General features: G+C 40.4%; 2 protein-coding genes across 2 annotated transcripts; one reads left to right on the top strand and one right to left on the bottom strand.

Moving 5' to 3' along the window:
* The first annotated feature begins 1,110 nt into the window (after window positions 1–1,110).
* Window positions 1,111–3,239, top strand: LOC146689025 (regulator of G protein signaling 2-like). Its single transcript, XM_085437737.1, has 5 exons — window positions 1,111–1,242; window positions 1,357–1,434; window positions 1,798–1,859; window positions 2,059–2,225; window positions 2,369–3,239. Exons 1-5 carry the CDS (start codon window positions 1,151–1,153, stop codon window positions 2,561–2,563), a joined length of 594 nt encoding a protein of 197 aa, XP_085293863.1. The 5' UTR covers window positions 1,111–1,150; the 3' UTR covers window positions 2,564–3,239.
* uchl5 (ubiquitin carboxyl-terminal hydrolase L5) lies at window positions 2,889–19,580 on the bottom strand. Its single transcript, XM_085437736.1, has 11 exons — window positions 19,357–19,580; window positions 18,885–18,948; window positions 18,703–18,808; window positions 18,081–18,206; window positions 16,720–16,781; window positions 16,391–16,521; window positions 16,074–16,137; window positions 15,883–15,985; window positions 8,264–8,377; window positions 8,027–8,125; window positions 2,889–7,360 (listed from the first exon to the last, which is right to left on the bottom strand). Exons 1-11 carry the CDS (start codon window positions 19,430–19,432, stop codon window positions 7,316–7,318), a joined length of 990 nt encoding a protein of 329 aa, XP_085293862.1. The 5' UTR covers window positions 19,433–19,580; the 3' UTR covers window positions 2,889–7,315.
* Between the last annotated feature and the right edge of the window lie 379 nt (window positions 19,581–19,959).

Raw genomic sequence — 19,959 nt, 5'->3', positions numbered from 1 at the left:
ACCTCAGTCATACTTTGTAATCTCGTGTCTGATCAGTCACCAGCATTATTCTTTGGTATTCATAGTGGTGCCTGAGAAAGCTTTGATAAGTTGAATCTCTCGCAGGTGACTGCTGATACCTTCGTGCTAACATAATTGGGCTGGAGTGCTACTCAGATCTCTGCCTCTGGTGTTGAAAGTTTTTGGCTGTCTTCGCTTTAATAAAATCTCATGTTTGAGCATGTGTTTGGTGAAGGCGGATCAGTTCTTTAGCAGCAGCTTACTGCAGCTCAGATCCCTCTGAGAGCTCCCTCAAAAGGCACGGCCTTATCCACTAAATCTCGCCTCCATAACCTTCTGCTATAAATGGTCAGTTCCTTAACTACTGTGTTTCTAACTGACTAAAACACACTTCAAGTAAAGCAGGTAGTACTCCCCTCTAGATAAGGTTATGCTTTAAAAACAAGTAAACCTTTTTTGAGCTTTATAACAATACTGGAGGTAACCACCTAAAGTTTACTGGTGGACTCAATTAAAGCTTTTTTTATTAGGATAAAATGTGAGGAATGAAAACATTGTTCCTACATTTTTACCTAGAGAGGTAAGAGGATATTACATCATCACGTTTGTTCCAACTTGCCCATATCTAACATGCCATCAAGACAGGAGTCAGGATGCGAAGTGACTGATCCACACCCTCTATGAGTAATTAATTAAACATCAACACAGAAGGTAGCAACGAATCACCTGTTTCATCTATTCATTTCAAATATATTTTGTTTTCAACTCACCAATTACAGTCTTAAAGATATTGTGATTGTGTCTGGCTATAAACACAGGGGGGAAGAAGAAAAAGAAGAGAAAAGTTCCATTACTCTCCCAACACAACTTTATTTTAAGAACAGGGGCACTGAGTGTGCTATATACGTCACGTCTTGACCTTACTCTTAAAAATGGAAGCCCGCAGGCAACTCAGGGAGGGAATATTTATGCAGCGACAGCCTATCGTTGCTTCGGGCTGAGAGTCACAGCGGGGCGAGCTGCTGTTTACTCAGGGAGAGCCAATCACATTACAGACCCGCCGTTCTAGTTCCGCCTTGCTGCGACGCATGATTCTGAGCTATAAAGTTGCCAGACAAGTCAAGAGGGAGAAGGAGAGGAGGACTGAACAATGAGAGAGAACCTTGCTAGTGTGTCATCCCCAAACATGGCATTTACGGACTGCATGAAACCAACAGAGCTGGCCGCAGACAAGGGGATCAAGTAAGTTGATGCAGTCTTTAATGAGCACGTTCCTGGTCACTATGTCCTTGTAAAAGAATTGCACATCTTTAAAAGCAGATGAGTGAACTCTTTTTTTAATTTTCTTTTATAAAGGAGGAAAAACTGGAGGAACAGAATACGACTTCTCCTGAAGACAAATTCTACACAGCGTGTGAAAAACAGACTCTGCCGGTAAGCCCTGTTTGTTTTACAAGTTGTTTTAAAATGATTTCTGTGGATTTAATGTCTCAAATTTCAGGTGTTCAGTTAATTTGCATTTTATGTAAATTAAGATTTGGCATATTTTTCACTTGTGCATATAAGTGAGAACTGTACACGGCTCATATAAGTCCTTAAATTCTTAATGGAAAAGATATGAGAGCATCAAATGGCTGTAAAATAATTCATCAAACAGTTTGCAAAACAATCATGCAACACGATCATGCAATATGACTTTCAACTTTGATAAGCAATTCTTTACAGTGACACTTCACTAACGTAGTAGTTAGCGCTACTATAATTATCTCTTACGTGAGCTGCGTTCTTTACCCTCAGGCCAAGTGTAGATGACGTGAACCAATGGGCGCAGTCGCTTGACAAGCTGCTCAGTCATAAATGTAAGTATCATTCACGCTTCTATTGGCACATTGAGTCACTAAGGTTACACGGTTACTGTGAGCCGAATGAAATCTTTTTATAGTCATCAGTAAAACAAAGCTGCCACTCCTTTCACCTACATGAATGGGCAAAGAGCCAGTAGGTGTGACGGAAGTAGTTTTCTAATCTTTCTCTTCTCCCTCTCTATCTCTCACGCAGATGGGAAAATTGCATTTTGTATCTTTCTGAGGTCCGAATTTTGCGATGAGAACATTGAGTTTTGGTCAGCCTGCGAGGAGTTCAAAAAGATCAAGTCACGGAAGGAAATGGTGTCCAAGGCAAACCGCATTTACGAGGAGTTCATTAAAAGTGAAGCGCCAAAGGAGGTAACGGCTAACAGATGGCTTCGGATTTGTTTGTTCTTTTTAAGCTGATTTTAATCAGAATTCACGCACTTTTAATAATAAAGATATTCTTTGTTAAAATGGGGGTCAAAGGCTCATTCTGGATGTTTTGTCTTTGGTCACAGGTCAACTTGGATTTCCACACCAAAAATGCCATCGCACAGAGTCTCCACAAGCCCACTGCAACTAGCTTCCTGGTAGCTCAGAGGAAAATCTACAACCTGATGGAAAACAACTCTTACCCCAGGTTTATCAGCTCTGACCTCTACAACGAACTGTATGCAGCTGCAGCAAGAGAGGACATGGACGTTGAGTCCTAGCATAACTAGACACCCACTTGTGGAGTCATTTGCTTACCCCTGTGACTGTAAATAGACTGTCCACCGTCCACATTCCAGGCGCTACCTCGGTATAATACAGCTGAATGCAAATTCGTAGCATAAACATTAACGGGCGAGTGTGGAAAATGCAAAGTGCTGTCAAGAGCTCTCAACGAGGAAGCGGGAATGATTTGGCCAGATCCTGTATGTCGCTGCAGACAGTGCACAGACTGTCTCAAGCAGATGGGACTAATGCTAAGCTTTTATCACTGAGCCATTACCTGAACCTTCTTTTCAATACCAATAGACATTTTGATCAATGATGCAGATCTAGTTCCACTGCATTCAAAGTCAAAACACTTGCCTGCATCTCTTGCCTTACATCAAACCAAACACAGTGACAGGAAGTGTTTTCTGTCACAATATCCATTTGAAGGCTTTGTATGGTCAAACACACCTCGCGTGTACCTCTAGTTTTCATTTCTCTGCTGGTTGCAGCAGTTTACATTAAAACAAAATTACAATTGTAATTTATATGACACAGTTTCATCTAATGCCTATGTTTGGCCTGAAATTACTGTGATACTGTAAATATGTGATGTTGCACTATGTGTTTAATGTGAATTTAAGCATTGAGCAGCTGGACTGTTTGGTTATTAAAATGTTTTCTTCAACACTGAAATGTTCTGGATGTGTTTGTTTACCAGTTTAATGCACAAAATATGTAGCACTGAAGAATGCACGAGTTGTCTGAAAAAGTAGTACGTCAGCAAAAAGGGATTTAAGGTAGCTCCCTAGCTGGATCCTCTTTTAGCAGACTACTCGGAAATGTAAAATCTACATTACTGCTAGAGTGAGTTTTTCTTAACTCACTTCAACAGTAAATTTTAAAATAATGAATTAAAAAAAGAAAAAAGCTAGCTGACGTAAATAAACTAGCTGAGGCTAGCTTGTGCCCAAGCTAACTTTTTGGGGTAACTGGGGCCTGTAAGAAAAACTCAAACATAGTCGACATCTTTTCAAGGTACAAAGCTAATATGTGCGAAGTGTTTAGTATACTGTTGCTTTAAACCACACTACAGAATAAATATAGTCAAATATAGTTTGTCTGAGTTTGCATACTTACAACTGAATGTACTACGCTATGTACATTAAAGCATAGGTACTCGTTTTGCAAAGTGTTGACAGAGTACTTTTGGCTCAGACTCAACACCCAACGTCAAATGTTTCAAACAGGAAAGACTTCACGGAAATAATGACTGCCTTTGTCACGCCAGCTCTTTTTATGCAGCATTTGCAGAGTTCATGACAGAACACATTATCATATACATATAACACATATAATACTAAATTCTTCTACTCTAAGGTGATATTTTCATATACTTGAACACCTGTGCCTAAAAATACTGTTGTTAGCTAGCTAGCTAACACCAGCAGTATTGAAATCAGATTTGCTGGTGGTTTTTTACTTTCTGCCATGTTACCTAATATACTAATACAATAAGTTAGTTTCTAGTCTTTAAACTCAAATTTTGGTCTCCACCAGGCCTCAAGGGAAATACGTCCTTAGCTGTTCTATATTTTCTTTCCATACATTTTCTACATACGAGTTGTTTCCCAGTTCCTGCAGCATGTCGAGGTTGTGCACAGTAATGCGAGCTCGAGGAAAGTGTTACATTCAAAATACAAATGAACGTATGTGGAAATGCTGAAAAAATACGTACAAATACAAAGTTTTAGAGGACCTTTAAAATCCCAAATTCTTTGTTTAAAATAGAAATAACAAATGATTACTGAGATAAATGCCTCGCAATGTTTAACAGAGCAGTCGGACTTATTAGATAACGTGCAGCATGTTCAGTTGCCCAACAACAACATTCCTCGTCTTTTCTGGAACATTGCATTCCTTTTTGTACAGTTGAGTTCGCACACTGTAACAGTAACCCCTTATGTTTAAATTTCTAAGTGTAGGAGAAGAGGGCCACCTGACTGACAGGGAGAGTCCCCTTCTGTGAACTCACAGTGGTGGCTGACAGTGGCCAGACACCCAGACCTTCCCTTCTGCTCTCTCTGTCAGATGTCTGCCCTGCTGTCGTGACGAGACGGAATAATCTTTTAAAGCGGCTGCTCTCCAGAACCATATGTTCTGCTGTTCTCTGTGATGTGAGCACCATCAGCCAGCGATTTTATACCAGTGCGTTTAACTCTGCTCTTTCTTTGTTTTTGTGCTGGATTCATGTTCCCATAAAACTGCAGGACATCTATGGGGTGAGGGATGTTTAGGATATGGAGTCTCCAAAGATGTTTGATACACCAGTAATTTAGGTGAAACTTTCTTCTAGTCACGTCATATTTATTTGTTTGATCCTTTCATTTATACCTGGAAACCTTTCATGCTTCTATGTATGTTTTATTCAACTGATTCAGGTGCAGTTTGCAGTGGCAGCAGTCTAAACAAATGCCGAGACCTCCATTGCCTTGGAGACCCCCTTCCCTTGGGGGGGGGGGGATACTGAGGTACTTTGAAACCAGCCAGTATGTCGTAGTGACTGGACATGTCTGAAACACCTTGCCTAAGGCGTGTCTACTCAAATCCCCTGGTTCCTTTCAACGTGGAGTAGCAACTCTACCCCAAGTCCGTCCCAAGTGACTTATCTTATTTCTAAGGGCATGTCCCGACACCCTCCGGAAGAAGCCCATTTCCGCCTCTGGCATCTGTGACTGTTTTCTGTTGGTGACTTTCTACAGTTCCTGCCCACATACGTGAGGGTAGAAACACAAATTTACAGTAAATAGCTTTAATTTCAATGCTTGGCTTTCATTTTTAGCTCTCTTCACCACAACAGATGAAAGCTGCTTTCTTTCACTTGGTTTGAAGAGTGAGCTGAAGGTTAATGCTCAATGAAAACAAATAAACCCCCCAAAACAAAGTAAACTAATGCTTTGTGTTTAGCCCATAGATACCTCTCCAAAGCACTGCTAGACTTTTTATACAGTTTGCACATCTAGTTGTCAAAGGAGAAAAGACATCTAGAAGAAGTATTTCTTCCAGAGTGTCTATTTGCCCCCCAAAGATTTATCATGAAAACCTATGAATCTTCCTAATCTTAGTCAACAAACAATGCCAAACATTCGATGGTTCCTGTTTCTCAATGCTTGTGCGTCACTGTGAAATCGAGTTCTTTTGGGTTTTGAAATGCTGGCTGAACAAAAAGAAAGCAACCGAGAAATTTAACAGTAAGGGAATACAAAAAAGTGAATTGTGTCCTAGTGCTGATGTTATTCTGCCACACATTTTCTCCATGTCTGATTATGGAACCGTCATCGCTTCAGGCCTCTGAAGACCTTTGAGGAATCATATGTGATAATGAGCTGTGCAAATAAACTTGCCTTGACCTTTAAAGTAGACTTACCCAGCACACATTCCATTACGTAGATGCCTGGCTATTTTTAGAATCTTAATTCTTTTATCTAACATCTGCATCCATCTACCACATCATCACACTAATTTTTGTGACAACAGCCAAATAAAGGATACAATAGGCGTGAAAAAAAACAATGGCAATTGGTGTGCACAACAGCAGATAGTCCAAAAAAAAGCACAGGGTGTTGGTATTCACAAACGCAAAACTGGTATGTCATCATAGTGAACACCTTTGGTGATCCACATGGCTTGATGCAAGAAAATAAAACTGTCTTTGCCTCTCTCTCTCTAAACTGGTAGTAAAACCTGTGGGTTCTCATTTGTTGCTATGGACGATCATGGCAACAGACTACTGGGATCAGATCCAAGGAGTACTCAAAAGGTGTGTAAATACTGGATCCAAATTTAGAAACGGGCCACGTCCTACTTTGGTCAGCACTCTGCATATACGTCAGTCTGCACAGGCCTTTAGACGCACACACTGTTCTAGAGCAGCCAATTTCTGTACACCGCCGTCTCGAATTTGATTTACTTGACAAATTAAGAGAAGATCCTTTGCCTTCAGTGTTAAAAAACATCAAAACACTGCAATGGGAATGTATCCAAAAGCCACACAGACGTCATTAAATTTCCAGTCCATTGTTGATGATGCACTTATAAGGACCTGGCGGCTTGATTGTGTCCTCCCATCAGGTCCAGCTCTAAAACAAAGATCTGAATGTCTGATTGCTTAAGTAGGAGCTCTTTTAGAAAAACAGCTGTAGTACGAGTGTGCCACCATGTTAATTAAATGACAAAGCCTGGAAAAAAATAGTCTTGATACACGGCCTTCAAGAAGTACAGTAAATACATGCCCTGCTATTTCAACGCTACACCACCAGATGGAGCCAAAGATCCACTAGTAGAAATTTAGCTACACAGCACTGATGGGTAAACTATCTACAGACACATCTAAACATCAGGGGAACGCATAATACAGGTCCATAAAAGCAAGCAGTCCGCAAACATCTAGACATTTTTATTATGAAAATAAGACAGAACATCATTTGATAACAGCTTTCCTTCGAGCATGCATTAGAGCTGATGGACACATGATTTTTCTTTTTTTCCTTGCCAGACAGTCTTTTGGCTACACCCGAAGGGCAGTCCTGGATGGTTTAATGGGTTGCCATGGTGAGAGTGTGCTGCAGACCATCTTCGGTCATTAATACATATGTGACAGGTACAGTGTGTGTGTGTTGGGTGTGGGAGGGGGGGGGGGGGGGGGGGGGTGACTGTAGGGTTTAGGATGGACGTGTGTGTGTGTATAAATCATAGTGTGCTCTTGTTCACTTGGCCTCCTGGGCTTTTTTGGCACTCTGTTTCTCTTTCGCCTGGGGAAACAAACCCAGAGACATTTTTATTAATAGCAACGGAGGACCTTCTCATTTCAAATGTAATTTCTTTGTATAATTCCTCTGGTTATTTCCCATTAAACTATCATAGTCACAACAATTAAACTCATATGCTCTAGTTACATATGAGTCTATAAATCTATAAACACATCTATAAATGTGTTTATAGATTAATAAACACATTTATTTTCTGTTTTTGTTGTCCAGTTGGAATCAATTAATGAAATGAAAAGTTATTTCCCATGAAAAGGTCCTGTATTAATAAACAGAAATTACTTCACTCAAAGACAGCGCCTACTTTTCAAATCAAGTTTGCCCCCTAGTGGACACAAAAGCCAATTACAGTCTGGCTTTCTACACAGTTTCACTAATCGGCGTGTTCTTAAAGAAATGCCCTCACCAAAATCTCAAAAGGGAATTCTTAATTCACAGAGACCCTTCACATTAAGAAAAGGTATTTCATTATCACTCCTCCAATGCTCATAAAAGCTACCTGCTGGCAGCACTCGGCTTATTAATTAAAATAATGTGCTTGTTAAAAGAACAATGTTTTAAAATGTCAAAGTACTCGAGTCTTCTGAGAACACTCGCCTGCTCAAAGTAAACAGGGCTGTGGAAAGCTGGAGAAAGTGGGGGGGGAATTACCTTCTCCACCAAAGGTATTAACTGCTGGTACTCTGCCAGCGTCTTCAACAGCTCCATGATGAAAGGAAGGTAGTTGTGCTTTCGTCGAATATTTTCAATCTGTAAGAAAGAAAAATAATAATAAAAAATCCGCATCCACCAATCTTTCTGGAAGGAGAATTACTTCTTCATGGACCGGCTTTCTGTAAGACACGTCACATGCAACATTATGAAATTATTACTGAAGAAGAGACCCACCTTATATCTTTTTAGTTTCTGATTTTCTTCTTCAATAAGGAGCTGGTACTTGGCAATCTCTGACTGGATGGAGCTGAGGAACGTGCTGCTCTGGTCTGTGTCCATTGGTTCATCCTGGAAACAGAAGGCGGGAGAAGGTTTCCGTCCACTCACTGAATACTTGCACTCAGAACAAACGGTGATGATAAGTAGATGAAACGCACGCAGCAGCTAAACCTCTGCAAACGGCTTTAATCACCAAGATATGGAAATATAACACAGGCAACGATTTTATTAGTCTTAACAGAAGCAAGACACTAGATAATGAGCTGCAGTGAACAATATGTTTAGTCATTTTTACATTCTTCCACCCATCATTGAGAAAACTTTTGTGAATGTTAGGTGTGGTTAGTTACAGCAACATCCCATAACAGTGCACAGGACCATGGCAACGGCCTAAAGCTTTCAATCAGAGAGAGGCCAGCTTTCTTTCATCACTCTCTTAAGACACCTGCTCTTCTCTGGCAGGCCCCACTTTGAAACCCCAAATAAAAACAGCTCAAACCTACGCCCTGCTATTCTGATCAGTCAGCAGGACAAGCCTGAACTAGGGCTGTTCATATAACGATATATATCGGATGACGATATAAAAACGTCTATCGTTTCATTTTACGCCATCGTTTGTTTTGTGGTGTCGCAAAATAAACTGTTTACAGCAATATATTTTTCATTGTTTTGATGGTCACTGTAGTGGCTATATTAATTTCTTAAAGTTCTCTCTTTCTCTTATATTTAATATAACCACACTACAGACAGACAAGCGCCTGTTTTTATGCGTTGTCGTTAGCAACAACGATGGTAAAACCATCATCGCGTGTCCGCTTGTTTGTTTTCCACATAAACCTTTCACAATAAAGCTCAAGATCCTGTTGAGACTTTTCAAAATAAACTGAATCACGTGAAAGAGTTTGCAGAATGTTTACGGATGAGAAGCATAAAATAGCCGTCAGGTGCTAAAAAAATAAACCTTAGACTCAAACGTGTCTAAAAATGTATCGTTTCATGCATCGGTTAAAACACTCGACTCCAGGTACACGACACCCAGCTGGAAACACTTCACACACGTCGAGCTGCCCGAGATTCACAGAATTTACAGAAAATGTTAAATTTTTGTGATTTATATCGTTATCGGGATGATAGATGTCTTATATTGGGATTTTGGCCATATCCCACAGCCCTAGCCTGAACTGTATTTAAATAAAGGTCAGCTAAACAGCAACAAACAGGCCGCTTTCTAACAGTGCAAAAGGTGCCAAGTTGTATTTGTTCCAACTCTTTCATTTTAATTTGAAGTTCAAAGATTCTCTCTCTTAAAAAGGGGGGAGCGGGGACTTAAAATCCTTAACCCTTTACAAATCACAGATTTTGTGAAACTTCCAATCATTAACTGAATGTGAACAGATAAATAAATGTCAGGCAATTTGCTGATAAGCTGATATCCATGTTTGGCTCATGTATCTGTGCAGCCCCTTTCATATACATGAAATCCCATTGATTTCATAAATATGAAATCTTTCACTCATGTCAGGTCATGTAAACTCAATATTTTATCTAATATACGTTATCAAGCAGTGGAATAAGGTTTGACATTTCAACCAGTGTCAGAGCGTAAAGATCAGCCGTAGACAGTCTTAAACTCCTTTTCTGAAACAAGTTCCTACAAATGTTTGCCTTCAAAAGCTTTAAGAAAATAAATTTCTGTGCAGAGAGACTAAAAAAAAGGAACTGTCTCACTATTAAACAGAAGGAATGAGAAAAGGCCAGTTATGTTCAGCAGAGTATCCATTACTGTAAGATGATATGCAGTTCTTGTGTTGTTTGAAAAGTTGGGTTAACTTTTAGTTTTTACTCGTGTAAGCCAGCAGCCGATGTAAAACTTTTCCACGCTTGTCTTTTTGATGCAATCTCTGATCCTGAACCAATGAGCATAAATACTGACAGCTAAAAGGAGTCTTGAACCACAGCCAGAGCCACATGGTGCTCTCTGCTCATCTTCAGTGGCTCACTGTGGTTTTGAATTAATAATGGGGGGCAAAGAAAAAAAAAATAGACGAATATGAAAATGAACAGTGGGCATTTCATTTTTATTCATCATTGATGATGACTGATGTCGAGCTTATATAGATACAAAAGTGAATGTTTGCATCACCTGCCTTATCGTCTCAACTTTCCTGAACCTCGACAGTGGTGGGGAGCACAGCTGTATACACATAAATGGCAAAAAGCTCCATTCCCCAAGCTTTGGGCTCCACATCCAAAAAAGGAAAAGTGACACAGAAGAAGGGAGAACTTAGCAGTGAACGGAGAGATCCGCAGCCGGACTTTAGCCTAAATTTAATTCAGAGCGGCTTGCTTCTTTTCCTTTTACCATTTTAAAAAGCTGTTAGGCTGTCGTTATGTACTAATACATAGATGGGCCTCAAAGTGGCCCGCAGAGCTTCTGTTTCACAGTAACCCTAACAGGGTTGTTTCTCCCCCTCTACAGCCGTTCTGCTTGTATATTCATTCAAAAGGTAAAACGTTTTCAGTACTTCAGTCCCATCATTTCAGCACTGATTTAAGGTGTGCGTTGGGGGCCCCTGGTGGGACATGATGGTACTGCAGGTCAGCCACAGTAATAACAGAAATTCAGTTTGAAATTAATCACAAGTATGTACAGTTACACATTTATCTCAATTTATTTGTTCATATAAAAAGTGAGTTTTTTAAAAAGCTTTTAAACATGTAGCTTTTCCACCGAGGCGGAGCAACAAAAGTCTGTTTCCTGTTTGAGAAGACTGAGAATTTACGTTTGTTTCACAGGTAGTTGCTAGCCCATACAAACGTTTGGACATCTATAGAACGTTCCCGCATTAAGAATATAAATGGGTATGGGATATTGTATTTGTTTTAAATGTTATATACTTATGTGGTATGTGTATTTTGACTTTCGTTGCCATGAAGCCAGGTCTCTCTTGAAAATGAGATTTTTAATCTCAATGACATTTTTTACCTGTATAAATAAAGGACTAATAATAATAATAATAATAATAATAATAATAATAATAATAATAATAATAAAGTATACCCTGCTATGAATGTTTTGTAGTTCAAACTTGAAGTGTACATTTGAAAGTTGGTTCAGATGGAGCTCGGAACCTCTCTCGAGGTCATTTGGCAGCTGTTTTGAAACAAGAGGGACAAATGAATTTCCTCTAGGGCTGTGGGATATGGCCTAAAACCCCTATCATGGTATAATTTGAAGCATGTGCGGTAACGATATATATCGCGATATATTATTTTCTTCTCTATAACGTATTTTACACACTATAAGGCACATTTAAAATCCTTTAATTTTCTCAAAAATCGACAGTGTGCCTTATGTGTGAATTCTGGTTGTTCTTACTGACCTCAAACTGATTTTATGTGGTACACAGCACTCAAAAATCTGTCAAAAATGTTTTAGTACAACTTTGGTAAGCTACGAAGCTGCACCACCTGATGGATTGTCGGAGCATTATGGCTGTCGTTGTCAGGAGCCTTGTGAAGTAATCTGGGTCCAAAACTCCATCTGCTTCAGGTCCCACAGTAAAACGAACACTGGGGCATCAATGAGAGTTAAAAACTGTCTAAATTATTTCATCTTTAATCAAATTATCAGCGTTGCTGCTTTACCAGGTGTAACAATTAAGTTTAACATCCAGGCATCCATGAAAACAGAATTTATTCAATTCAACGGAGTTAGAAGTTAGCTCGCTAGTTTCCACCTAAACATGATACAGTGGGGCAAAAAAGTATTTAGTCAGCCACCAATTGTGCAAGTTCCCCCACCTAAAATGATGACAGAGGTCAGTAATTTGCACCAGAGGTACACTTCAACTGTGAGAGACAGAATGTGAAAAAAAAAAAAAAAATCCATGAATCCACATGGTAGGATTTGTAAAGAATTGATTCGTAAATCAGGGTGGAAAATAAGTATTTGGTCAATAACAAAAATACAACTCAATACTTTGTAACATAACCTTTGTTGGCAATAACAGAGGTCAAACGTTTACTATAGGTCTTTACCAGGTTTGCACACACAGTAGCTGGTATTTTGGCCCATTCCTCCATGCAGATCTTCTCGAGAGCAGTGATGTTTTGGGGCTGTCGCCGAGCAACACGGACTTTCAACTCCCGCCACAGATTTTCTATGGGGTTGAGGTCTGGAGACTGGCTAGGCCACTCCAGGACTTTCAAATGCTTCTTACGGAGCCACTCCTTTGTTGCCCGGGCGGTGTGTTTTGGATCATTGTCATGTTGGAAGACCCAGCCTCGTTTCATCTTCAAAGTTCTCACTGATGGAAGGAGGTTTTGGCTCAAAATCTCACGATACATGGCCCCATTCATTCTGTCCTTAACACGGATCAGTAGTCCTGTCCCCTTGGCAGAAAAACAGCCCCATAGCATGATGTTTCCACCCCCATGCTTCACAGTAGGTATGGTGTTCTTGGGATGCAACTCAGTATTCTTCTTCCTCCAAACACGACGAGTTGAGTTTATACCAAAAAGTTCTACTTTGGTTTCATCTGACCACATGACATTCTCCCAATCCTCTGCTGTATCATCCATGTGCTCTCTGGCAAACTTCAGACGGGCCTGGACATGCACTGGCTTCAGCAGCGGAACACGTCTGGCACTGCGGGATTTGATTCCCTGCCGTTGTAGTGTGTTACTGATGGTGACCTTTGTTACTTTGGTCCCAGCTCTCTGCAGGTCATTCACCAGGTCCCCCCGTGTGGTTCTGGGATCTTTGCTCACCGTTCTCATGATCATTTTGACCCCACGGGATGAGATCTTGCGTGGAGCCCCAGATCGAGGGAGATTATCAGTGGTCTTGTATGTCTTCCATTTTCTGATGATTGCTCCCACAGTTGATTTTTTCACACCAAGCTGCTTGCCTATTGTAGATTCACTCTTCCCAGTCTGGTGCAGGTCTACAATACTTTTCCTGGTGTCCTTCGAAAGCTCTTTGGTCTTGGCCATGGCGGAGTTTGGAGACTGACTGTTTGTGGCTGTGGACAGGTGTCTTTTATACAGATGATGAGTTCAAACAGGTGCCATTCATACAGGTAACGAGTGGGGGACAGAAAAGCTTCTTACAGAAGACGTTATAGGTCTGTGAGGGCCAGAGTTTTTCCTTGTTTGAGGTGACCAAATACTTATTTTCCACCCTAATTTACGAATAAATTCTTTACAAATCCTACCATGTGAATTCATGGATTTTTTTTTCACATTCTGTCTCTCACAGTTGAAGTGTACCTCTGGTGCAAATTACTGACCTCTGTCATCATTTTAGGTGGGGGAACTTGCACAATCGGTGGCTGACTAAATACTTTTTTGCCCCACTGTATGCCATGTTCTGACTGAGAGATATTTGAAAAAATTAAAACGTACAGCTCTGCTATCACTTCCAACATAAATGAAGACAGAAAACTAAGCAGTGACATTTGTAGGGTTACTGAAGTTGGGCTAGATGGTATATAATGATGTCCTACGTGATCGCTAGCGACACAGCTATGTTAGCATAACATTAGCACAGTGAAGCTGGAGGATGAACACTAAGTTTTTTCCACTCGATAAAAGTGGTTAGGGGCTATAAACGGACCAAACTTCAGTCAGGAGAACAACTGAGATAATCCATCCAAAAAAACGAGGTTAGTCATTAATATACTGCAACAACACGGGAATAGAGCGGCTGCAAGAGAATTCAGCATTAATGAATCAATGGTAGGGAAGTGGAGGAAGCGCAGTTTTTGGCTTTCCTCATATTCCAAAAGTGCTTTGTGTCTTTGCTATGACTGTCGCCCGGCATAATTTGCAGATGATGTTGTTTGCAGCCGCTGCGATGCTTTCGACCAAAACAGGCGCAGCTTGATGACACCATCAACATGCGCTATCGCGGTTAGGGATGGGTATCGAAAACCGGTTCTTGTTGAGAACCGGTTCCCACTGTTTCAATTCCTTGGAATCGTTTGCCACTTTTAAAAACGATTCCCTTATCGATTCCAGTCGCCCCGAATGACGTCATCACGTTGAGTAGCGTCTTTTACCCAGTAGGAAACACGGCGCCTGAGCGGCACAAACGCTCAAAAGTTTGGTTACACTTTATGAGAAAGGATGACAAGAGGGCAACGTGCAATACTTGCAAAGTAGAGATTTCATCAAAGGGAGGAAACACTACGAACATGCAAAAGCATTTGCTCAAAAAACACGCGATTGCTTTCAACGAATGTCGTGTTTTTGATCCGCTCCGGACTAGCGAAGCTCAACCCAGCAGCAGCGGTAGCGTTTCCACGTCCTCTCCCGTTAATACTGCAGGTAACTAATCAATTAGCATTGCATATTATGTTAGCGCGATTTACCTTATTACAAAACCTGCTATTACTGTGCGTTGCATTTAGATAACCATGATGAGAGAGACAGAGTCTGGCTCAGATGCTGGCAGTTCTCGCTGCAGTCTACCGGTAGCGTAGACTGCTACAGTAGCGTAGACGAATGTCACCGAGCATTGACCAAGTTTGTGGTCAAAGGCTTGCACCCATTTGCCACAGCAGATGCCCCCGATTTCACTTTGGTAAGTGAATGTGTTTAATTGTAGGCAGGACATTACTGGATATTCTTGTGTAATTGCTACAGAATAATTTATGTTAAACTTTGTTATTGCTACAGGAGAATATTTATTTTATTATTTTACATATACATTTTTTTTCCTGGGGACCCTGTGACACCCCATTGAAGAGCCGTAGGCTGGATCTCTTAAGATCTCACTGTTGGGTTTGTAAGGCCATGTTACTCCTAAATTTCTATCTTGTTCAAAGAGAAGATATAAAACACAGTTCTAAGCTAATCGACTTTAGTGTTCTCCTTTAAAAAAAAAAAAAAGAATCGATAAGAGAATCGATAAGGAATCGAATCGTTAAACAGAATCGAAAATGGAATCGGAATCGTTAAAATCTTATCAATACCCATCCCTAATCGCGGTAGAGTGGTATAGTAAAAATCTCTACCATTGGCCAAATTTATATCGTTTCTACCGTATACCGTTTATACCGCCAACCCCTAATTTCCTCTGCAGCAACATCCCTGCTATATTTGTTTATATTCAAGCAAGCACCGTGCTTCAGTCCATTTTTGCCTGTTGTATTGACAACATGACACATGTGCAGTCTGTTTCGGTTACATATCCCCATAAACGGACTCTGTTCTGCATGTTATTTTGGTTCAGCTGGGTTTGAAATTGCAATGTTATTAAGTTAAATGAGATGACAGAATTTTTACAACCCTGTCCATCAACATGACAGACAACCGAGTCCCTCTCTGACCCATCGTATTACTTATGGGAAAAAAAAAAGAAAAAAGGAATAGATGAAGTCCACAAAACATTTCTTGCCTCATTTCTTTCTTTCTCTTCACTTCCAGTGTAGCAGAGCTTTATGATCTCCAACTTTTGAAAGCTGCTGACGCATTATACAGGTTGCCTCAGAGGCAGAAAGCAACAGAATAAAAAATGATTCTCTGTCACATCTTCACTGGATTCAACCCCTTTCACTGCCTCTCACCTCAGTAAGCTGGGCCTGGAGCTCCGCAATTTTCCTCTCATATATCATTTTTCTGTCAGACACGATGGCCATTAGGTTGAACCGGATCTCTCCCTCACTGTACCTGAAGAAGGAAACAATGACGTGTAATTACAAAGTATCTGGTTAACGCAAGCCGTTCGTGAAATACATGTACAACACACAATGTTTACTTCTGTATTCTTTTCTCAATCACAGGGCGGACTGCGCTGATCCAGTCATCCTGGTTGCATGCACCTGGTGACAAAAAACAGGAAAAAAATAATAATAATAGCGCATACACTGACACCTGCACTAACCCCAAGCACGCACTCTACATCATCATAAAAAACAGGCAGCTTTATGAGGAATGGAGCACAGCCAAGAAGACAAAAATCAGCTGTGCACAGCAGGGCTGCACACCGAGGGACTTTAAACATTAAACTGTCAGTTTGTACTAAGCTATTAAAACCATAATGAAAAAAATAACAAAGGACATTTTTCTGCTTACCCAGGTCGATCGGCCCCTCTCGAAGCCCGTCCAGCTCATATAGCCTGCCATTTACAGGAACGTAGCTCACAAAGTGGAATGCGTCCTCGTCCTTCGCCGAAGACTTTGCATCAAATTCAAACATTTGCTGTCTGCAAACGCAAAAAACACAATTACAAAAAACCTCATACACAAATTATCGAGCAAGCGAGGATGCAGGACAGAACAGAAGTGACTCTCACATTTGCCCGTCTTACAAAAAAGGCACACTCGTCCACTGACAAACAAATCGACCAATCTCTTTTATTTTTCATCTTCCCCAGCTGGAAATGACAGGAGCAGAGCCTCACCTGGCAAAGCTGTTGTGAACTTGTCGGATCACTTCTGAGTTGCTGAGAGCCAAACCTTTCATCTGAGGAGAGGAGAAGATGCTGATTTTACGGGTCGTCACAAGACACCACTTAATTCTTTTCTCATCATGTGTTTAAATAGCTTGTTAACAAGTCATTACAGTAAATTATTATATTACTGACTACTACCAACGTATAGTACATATAATAAACCGACTGATGCTACTGTTCATTAGAACAATGTGTCAACATGATTGCGGAGCCGCCGAGCCTTCCCATGTCTGTCTATAGAGGTCGAGGTCCGTATACAATTAAAAACATAATCCTCAGATCTCGTTGAATTTTGAACTGATCTTTGTTACAAATGCATGAACTTTGACAATGATACAGGCTAATGAGTTAATATCTTTAAAATGGTAAATGGACTGGTTCTTATGTAGCACTTTTATACTCAACTTGAGTGTTTTATACAACATGTCTCATTCTACAAGTGTTTCTTTCCCTTGTCTATGTTCTTTCTATCCAACACTAAGACTCCAATAAATGAATCTTGCCCAAGAATACTGCTGTGGTCCATGAATAACTCCTAATCTAGTCTGTGGATTAGCTGGGATTTCTCTTTGTGGAGTCTGCATCTTCTCAGTGTGGTTGGGTATTCATTTTCCCCCCACAATCCACAGACATGCATGGGTGTGAGCGCTCAGAGTCTAGAGTGCAAACCGATGTATACATGGGTAAAATGTGGCTTGTAGTCTTAAGTGCTTCGAGTAGCTAAGGCTTCCCAACAAAAATATTTGCTTATCCCGGCTCTCATAGTGTGAAAGGCTAGCTAAAAAGCTATCTATGCCCAGGACAGGTCACCAGACTGTCACAAGACTGACAATCATTTACGCTCACATTCCCACTTACTGCCAATTTAGAATCACACATGACCCAAACCCACACATGCCTTTGAACTGTGGGAGGAAACCAGGGCGCCAGGGGAGAACTTGCACAGAAAAAAGAGCTCCACACCAAAAAGCCCTGGGTGCACGATGGCTGTTCAAACCTAGGACTAGCTTGCTGTGAGGCAACAGTGCTAACCGCTACACTACAATGCTGCTGAAAATGTTTTCTTTTTTCCTCTTTATGCGATAAAAAAAAACAACCCTAAAACAACAACAACAACAACAACAAAAAAACCAAACTATACTGAGTCAGTATGGTTCTCATGACAATCTGAAGGACAGATGGCTGAGTCATCTCATAAAATGTATAAAATAATAAAATGTCTTGAAATCTATTTTTCGGTTAGATTTTTCCCCTTCCTTTTTTATTTATTTTTTAAATTTGGATTTGAGACAAAAATACCATTGACGTACAGCTGCATCAAAACTCTGTGAAAACTCTCTGAACTCCGTCAGCGTATCGCCGAGCAACATGTCAGGATGAGAGCAGTTGAGCAAAACACTGATGATGGCCTGGGTGGCACAAGCGTTGTTAATGACCTGGAAACACACAGATCAGAGAGGCACAAAATAAATAGACCAATTAAAAACAAACTATGACACGAGACTGGAAGTGGGATCTGCATGTTGATCATAAACATAATGAACATAAACATTTAACAAAAAAATATAACTTTAAACATTTTCTGCAGATCAGGTATCTCAAGAGATATATATATATATATATATATATATATATATATATATATATATATATATATATATATACTTTTTTTTTTTTTTTACACTGAGGAGCAGCATCCTTTGGTGTGGGCTTAGTGAGATTTATCCAGCCAAGTAAGATGTGCTGCAATTTATTATCTCACTCATTTTCCAATGTGAATGAACTAGAGCCTTTTGCAGAGCCACTTCATTTCTCGTCTGGTAAGCGCCACCAACACTAACTAACTGGAAAATGCATTGGTTCTGCAGTGAAGATAGTGAGTCAAATGCATCTAAATGAACACAGGGACATTAATTGTAATGCTAAGAGTACCTGCTTGGCAAAGAAGATGTGATCAAGTCTTGAATCCTGGACAATTGATCCTGCTGGCTCTTCACCAGGCTGCCACTTAAACAGGAAAATCAACCCGTGAACGGGTCTGTAACAAAACACATACATTAAAAAGACCTGTCTTTAGCAGAGGCATGCAAGATAAGAGGTGTAGATGAACATACTTCAAGTTTTCAAAGTTCTCTGGCTCCATACTCCATATCTCTTCAACCTGGGCTCCTCTGCAGCCTGACAATGACAAGTGAAGCAGCGAACATTTATTTACATTGCTAATTACCGTTCAAGTAACCATTAACTAACGGAGAGAAAGCATTTGTAGTCTGACAGCTGAGAATGCACGACACATGTCAAAGGGGTTGCTTTCACGCGCGTTGTTTTGAACGCTGAGTAATGCTAGCTATTTAGCTCGCCCAATTAAAGTAGCGACCCAATTATTACAAGCAAATCATTCAACATTAAGGTGTAATAAAGATGCACAGTATGTAAAAAATTTTTCCTGTTGCAATACAAAAGTAAGAAGTAGCAATTTGGAAGCTATTGTTAGCTTTATTGTATCCAGTTAACCACCTAGCTAGCTTGTCGAGACAGCCACGTTACATTCAATGAGCCGCTAGCGTCACCCTACGAGTCACTCACCGAAACCTTTTATGAGCTCCGTGAAAACCCCGGGGTCGCTCTCCATGAGACACCACTCTCCTGCACTTCCAGACATCCTTCACACTGTTACTTATTCAGCCTACAGCACACATAAACGAAATGCTAATAGCTTAGCAGTGCACTGCTCCCGTTAGCCAGGCTAATTTAACCGCAGCACGACACTGACCTCACCGTGATGCGGCGCAATGTGGACGCGATGGTTGCGCGCGTTTTGTTTCACAGCGTACAACGCACGGGAATGGTGTAATTGGCAAAGAAGAAAAAAAAAATTCGATTACTAACATCCTATTAACAACATCCGTGACTACATTGTTTAAAAAAATAAATGCATAAAAACAAATATAGAAATAATAAAAACAATCTCTTTCTCCCGGCAAGGCAACCAGTACCCGCCCTCATGTGAGGTGAAGCATTGACATATGGAGCGCCCTTTGTAGAAGGGACACATTGCGACTTTATAACGGAATTTCCTTCATATTTAATATGTGAAAATCATTATTCACTCTATTTTTTGTAGTAATTATTATTTACTAATTTAATGAATTCAATGTCTAGCTCTAAAGTCAAAGATTCAGGAACTTC

Source organism: Copadichromis virginalis, linkage group LG17 (genome assembly GCF_057382275.1).
Source record: "Copadichromis virginalis isolate Kocher_CV1m ecotype Utaka linkage group LG17, C_Virginalis_male_GT1.1, whole genome shotgun sequence".
Taxonomy (NCBI): domain Eukaryota; kingdom Metazoa; phylum Chordata; class Actinopteri; order Cichliformes; family Cichlidae; genus Copadichromis; species Copadichromis virginalis.
This window is presented reverse-complemented; position numbering and strand designations above follow the sequence as displayed.

Excerpts from the sequence above, each read along its gene's own strand:
- LOC146689025 (XM_085437737.1), top strand. The coding sequence starts at position 1,151 with ATGAGAGAGAACCTTGCTAGTGTGTCATCCCCAAACATGGCATTTACG. Across the intron at positions 1,435-1,797 it reads GTGAAAAACAGACTCTGCCG|GCCAAGTGTAGATGACGTGA; the intron begins GTAAGCCCTGTT and ends CTTTACCCTCAG. Across the intron at positions 1,860-2,058 it reads CAAGCTGCTCAGTCATAAAT|ATGGGAAAATTGCATTTTGT; the intron begins GTAAGTATCATT and ends TCTCTCACGCAG.
- uchl5 (XM_085437736.1), bottom strand. The coding sequence starts at position 19,432 with ATGTCTGGAAGTGCAGGAGAGTGGTGTCTCATGGAGAGCGACCCCGGG. Across the intron at positions 18,809-18,884 it reads GAGAACTTTGAAAACTTGAA|ACCCGTTCACGGGTTGATTT; the intron begins GTATGTTCATCT and ends GTTTTGTTACAG. Across the intron at positions 8,378-15,882 it reads TCCAGGCCCAGCTTACTGAG|GATGAACCAATGGACACAGA; the intron begins GTGAGAGGCAGT and ends TTCTGTTTCCAG.